The 5,262-nt window shown below is 36.3% G+C and overlaps 1 protein-coding gene across 1 annotated transcript in view; it reads left to right on the forward strand.

Moving 5' to 3' along the window:
* Positions 1-5,262, forward strand: part of LOC107673791 (cyclin-J-like) — a 20,766-nt gene that overhangs the window by 5,387 nt on the left and 10,117 nt on the right. Inside the window, exon 3 of the mRNA XM_016467578.1 lies at positions 980-1,190. Within this exon, the coding sequence (XP_016323064.1) occupies positions 980-1,190 (211 nt within the window). The remainder of the gene's footprint in view (positions 1-979; positions 1,191-5,262) is intronic.

Raw genomic sequence — 5,262 nt, forward strand, 5'->3', positions numbered from 1 at the left:
TATGTGGAAAATAATGTTTTTTTAACCTTAAACCGCATAAACACATTTCATTACACCAAATACACAAAATAATGTTTTGATACTTTTTGTAACTCACCATGGTCCAAATATTATATACATACTAGGGCTGTCAAAAAAAAAATCGAATTTCGAATATTCGTTGAATTTTCTATATCGAGACTTTATGGTGGGGTTTTCCCTATCCCACTGCATCTCATGCTTTTAAATGAAAATTTTACTCTGTGTGATTGGCTTTCCGCCCTTTGTATTAAACTATGCATACATACATGATGCTGTTTTGTTTATAGTTGTTTTGCATCATCACTGTGTCTGTCACGCGACTCTGTTGCCCTTTCGGGCTTGAACTGATGGTAAAACTAACGACATTATTAACTGTCTTGATATTTACTTTGAAAGCTGAAGCTTTCGATTATGGTAAGGGGCGTTACATTTCCGACGCGTGCTTGTGGTTTTCGGCCAATCACAATGCACTGGGTCGGCTGGCCAATCAGAGCAGACTGCGCTTGTCAAAGGAGGGGGCTTTGTTGAAAACGATGTGTTTGAGAGAGGCGGGGCATAGAGGACCTACAATAATGTACAGTATTTGAAAAATAATGTTTTTTTAACATTAAAGCATGTCAACATATTCTGTTACACCAAATACACAAAATAATGATCTTTAAAATAGCATCATATGACCCCTTTAAGCAACTTAATTATAATTGGTTTATAAACATTATTTTAAACATTATGCACTTTTTTTCGCAGATAGTCATGTTATCTTATGCTTTGAATGATACGCCCTCTTGTGGCCTCAGGAGAGAAGCCAAAAGCTTTTCTTCACCCTAACTGAAATTATGCATTTTAAATAATTTTTGATAATATTCAAGTACAAAATTCGAATGTAGTTTTTCAGCCATTTTGACAGCCCTAATACATGCACTGTTACATAAAAACCATACCATCCTTTTCTCCTTAGGAGCTGAAGTTGCCAACGTACCAGGCCCAATCTCCACAGATCGGGATGCGGCGGTACTTTGCTGACCTGCTCGCTGTTCTCAGTAACCGATACCAGCTTTGCCCTACGGCACGTCATCTGGCCGTCTACCTGCTCGACCTCTTTATGGACCACTATGATGTAGCAGTGCGGCAGCTGTACGTCATCGCCCTCTCCTGTCTCCTCCTGGCCAGTAAGTCACATATGAATTTGATTGCACTTTCATTTGCTTACCTGTATCTGATCAGGCAGTACACTCATTGCAGGTACCTGAAGTAAATTTGAACTGCAGAAACTTCATGTTTAGGTGCTCCTATTGAACCGAGCGAGCGCGTCTGATTCTCTGCATTATAGCTGGCTGCTGTATTGTGCTATGTGACAGCTGTGTGCGTAAGAGGCCACGGCCTCCGCTGGCCTCGAGACCCCTGAGTCAGTCTCCAAGGCAACCTCTCCAACACACAAATCAGAAAGAGCTCCAGCAAGTTACAGCTGCTTTGGCATGTTGCAAGTCTAACCAACAGTTTCAGGTGGATTGCAAAAGCTTTATGCGGCAGACGGAGAGAGGCATTCTTGCAGTGATGCAGAAGTGTCGCCTGATGTCTCAAGAAGATTTCTAGTGCAGGAAACAAGGAAGTCTGACTCATAATATATCTGTGCTGTGTAATGTGGCAGGGCATGTTATCAGTGGTGGCACGTCTGCTTGCACACAAACAAAGCCAGAGAGATAAGATAGAGGGGGTGACTTGTGTCGCCATGTGTTGGTGTTTTTCACAGATTAAAATCTGAAACCCAGATTAAGGCGGCCAAAATGACAATCAATGCAGAGTGCTTTCTGCCCTGAATAATTTAAAGGTTGTCTTTAAATAACGAATCTCTCGCTTTATTCTGACCCTCATTACAGCCACCTCTTGATTGGGGGAGGGTTGTTTTGCGCTGGCCGGCAATTGGCAGTGTTCAGGCATTAATTAATTGCTTTCGACTGAATGCATAATGGCGTTGCTCATGTTTCTTGTTAAGATATCCCTCCCTTTCCCCAAGTTATTGATTCAGGCGTCTGCGGCCATTGTTGGGTTTCTCTAAGAGTCGCCCGCAGTCAATGTGTGTGGGGCATCCAGCCCTGCGCTTAAAGCTGAGAGCATAGCAAAGTTTCCATTCAGGCCAAGATTTATTATGACTAATGGTAGAGAGGCGCTGTCTTTGCATAAAACAAAAGGGTTTGTGATTTCATTTAACCCTTTTATTTAACCCTTGTGTTGTGTTCCAGCCATTTTGACCAGGAGATTTTCTTTTTTTCTGAAAATGCTAGTTAATGTTAATTTATTAATACTAATTGGACTAAAACTTACTGACTTTATGTATGTGTGTATTTTGTACTATTTTTCCTCGCCTTGTTACAATTCAAATATGTCCAGCCTTTTCGTTATGCTATACTGTCAAATATTGGTTTAAATTTTTTGTCAAATTGTTTTCTTTCAATTATTACATGTTTTGTATTTCTTTTTGGAACTGATTGATCAAAGGCCTCACTGATCTGTGCTTATGCACCAATTTTTTAAGTGAGAATTTCCAAAATTAAAAATGATTCACAAATAATGCTTTTTTAACTCAAAACCGGAGGTGCGTAAGCTCATATGATGAGTGGGGCCTATGATCAGTCAGTTCCAAAAATAAATAAATAACCATTGCTAAACAAAAGAAACTAGTTTTAAAAAAAGAATCTGAGTATTGGTGAAAATATAGCATGCTGAGAGATTTACATTTTGACTTGGAACACCAAATTAGATAAAGGATTTTCAGCTCAGCACAAGGGTTAATATTGTTAGTGTGCCTGTCATTGTTAACTAAAACTATTAAAAATTGTTTTTGGTAATTGAAATGAAGCTAAAATAAATATTAGATGAGAAGCTTAAAAATTTGAAATGCTGGCTTATTGAAATTACTAGAACTAAAAAGCCTAATAGATATATTAAAAACAAATAAAAATGACAAAAACACAACAAAATGACAAAAAATTCAAATGAAAACTTAAAATATAGCAATAAAAGCTAATTGAAGATAAATAAATACTCTAATAGTATATAAATAATACTAAAATAACACTGCTGCCCAACTAAAGCTCATTTACTTTGGTTTAAGCTTTTTTTTTTAAGCTTGTGTAATTTGAAGCCAGACCGTAACCCCGTATTAACACAGGATGATCATCTTGAAGGCTGATTCGGCAGATATTCCGCCATGCCAAGATTTCAGCTGAGGTCAACGTTAAAAACTAGCTGAGTGAAAACATTACTGTTCTGAAACTGTACTGTAGCTGATACCGTTCAGGGATGAATGATGGCTGAATGCAGCTTGAGGATATGCATGGATGAACACTTGAGCTTGATGTTATCAGTGCAATTAGCCCCCCACACCCACCCGCTCTCATTCTTTTAGCTGAGAACTTTGGAGGAGGAGAGGGTGAGATATCAGGCTCATTTCCTCTCCTGAGCTGAGGCGATGGGGGTTTGTTATGCTAACGCACAGCGTAAAATGGTCATCTTTTCTATTATTAGCAGTGTTTTCTCTACATTTTGAAGGAATAATGAAAACAAGATGAGGTGAAACCCCAACCCTCTGGTACTTTTCCATTTTCAGCAAGAAGCCCTGTTGAAATGGTATATCATCCTGTAGCTAATGGAGCTGCAGCTCTCCTTTTTGATGAAACGGTGTAGAGTAGCATGTCAAATGCAGGCTGGCCCTTTCCTCAGAAGGATGAGGGAGGGGGAGATGAGGGCCCTGGAGGGGCATGTTTGAACTGAAACACTCAGCAGTTCAGATTAGTGTGACAGATGCCCCCCTGAGGTTTGATGCTAATGAAAAGAATTTGTACACCCCAGATAATTAAGAAAAGACACTGTGCGGTGACTTTTTGTGTCAACTGGGCAATTTTGACTGTGAAGGTCTACCAGTATTTCCTTGTAACTAACTGTATTTTAGTTTGAATCGAATGTGATGATGTGAAAGACAATAAATAGGCAACACGTTTCTGTTTATCTTTGTTGGCTGCACACAATAACAAAGAATTCACAGGTTTTGGGTTTGCAGTTCGACAGGATGACATATAATTGCAGTTTAATAGTAGTGTACGTGTAGTATAATTATATAAAATATATACAGTACAAAATATTGTATAATTATATAATGACATATCATGATAATGTAATAATATATAAATAATGTCGTAAACTTCATGCTTGTTTGTCTCTTTAACTTTGCACAAATATTTTCTTTAATATATGAAGATTATATTCAAAATTGGAAACCATTTGTTTTTGCTACTTTTCAAAAGTAGACTCAGATTTTCAGACTATCATGAAGATTGATATACATTTGGCCAAAGGCATATTTAAATAAAAAGTGAAATAATTATGGACAAGATTACCATTCAAGATCTAGTTTTGTCAAATTGTGCAAAAAGAAAATATTTGTGTAACTGGGAAATAAACTGGAATTCATAACATGCAGCCCTGAATGCATTTCATATGTAAAATAATGTCATTATGGTTGTTTCAGAAAAAAATATCATAATTGTGCTGTGATCCATGTACATACAGTCGTTCAAAAGTTTGGGATCAGTAAGATTTTTAATGTTTTTTTAAAGAAGTTTATTTTGCTCATTAAGACTGTATCTATTTAATCAAAAATACAAAAAACTGTAATTTTGTGAAATATTATTCCAATTAAAAAAAATATATATATTTTAATATAATTTAAAATGTAATTTATTCCTGTGATGCAAAGCTGGATTTTCAGCATCATTACTCCAGTCTTCAGTGTCACATGACCTTTCAGAAATCATTCTAATATGCTGATTTATAATCAGTTTTGGAAACTGTTGTGCTGCTTAATATTTTTGGGACCTGTGATACTTTTTTCAGGATTCTTTGATAAATAAAAAGTTAAAAAGAATAGTGTTTATGCAAAATAGAAATTTTGTGCTACAATATACAGTACTATTCAAAAGTTTGGGGTCGTAATTTTTCTTTTTTAAATTCTGTTATTTTTAACACTTTATTCACCAAAGAAAAAATATATATAAAATATAAACATTAAGCAGCACAACAGTTTCAAAATTGATAATAAATCAGCATATTAGAATGATTTCTGAAGGATCATGTGACACTGAAGACTGGAGTAATGGCTGCTGAAAATTCAGCTTTGATCACAGAAATAACATATATTTAAAATATATTAAAATACCTTTCCCCATACCTGGCCTTTACGGTTTC

The sequence above is a fragment of the Sinocyclocheilus anshuiensis genome, unplaced genomic scaffold (genome assembly GCF_001515605.1).
Source record: "Sinocyclocheilus anshuiensis isolate Anshui unplaced genomic scaffold, SAMN03320099.WGS_v1.1 scaffold700, whole genome shotgun sequence".
In the NCBI taxonomy this organism is placed as follows: domain Eukaryota; kingdom Metazoa; phylum Chordata; class Actinopteri; order Cypriniformes; family Cyprinidae; genus Sinocyclocheilus; species Sinocyclocheilus anshuiensis.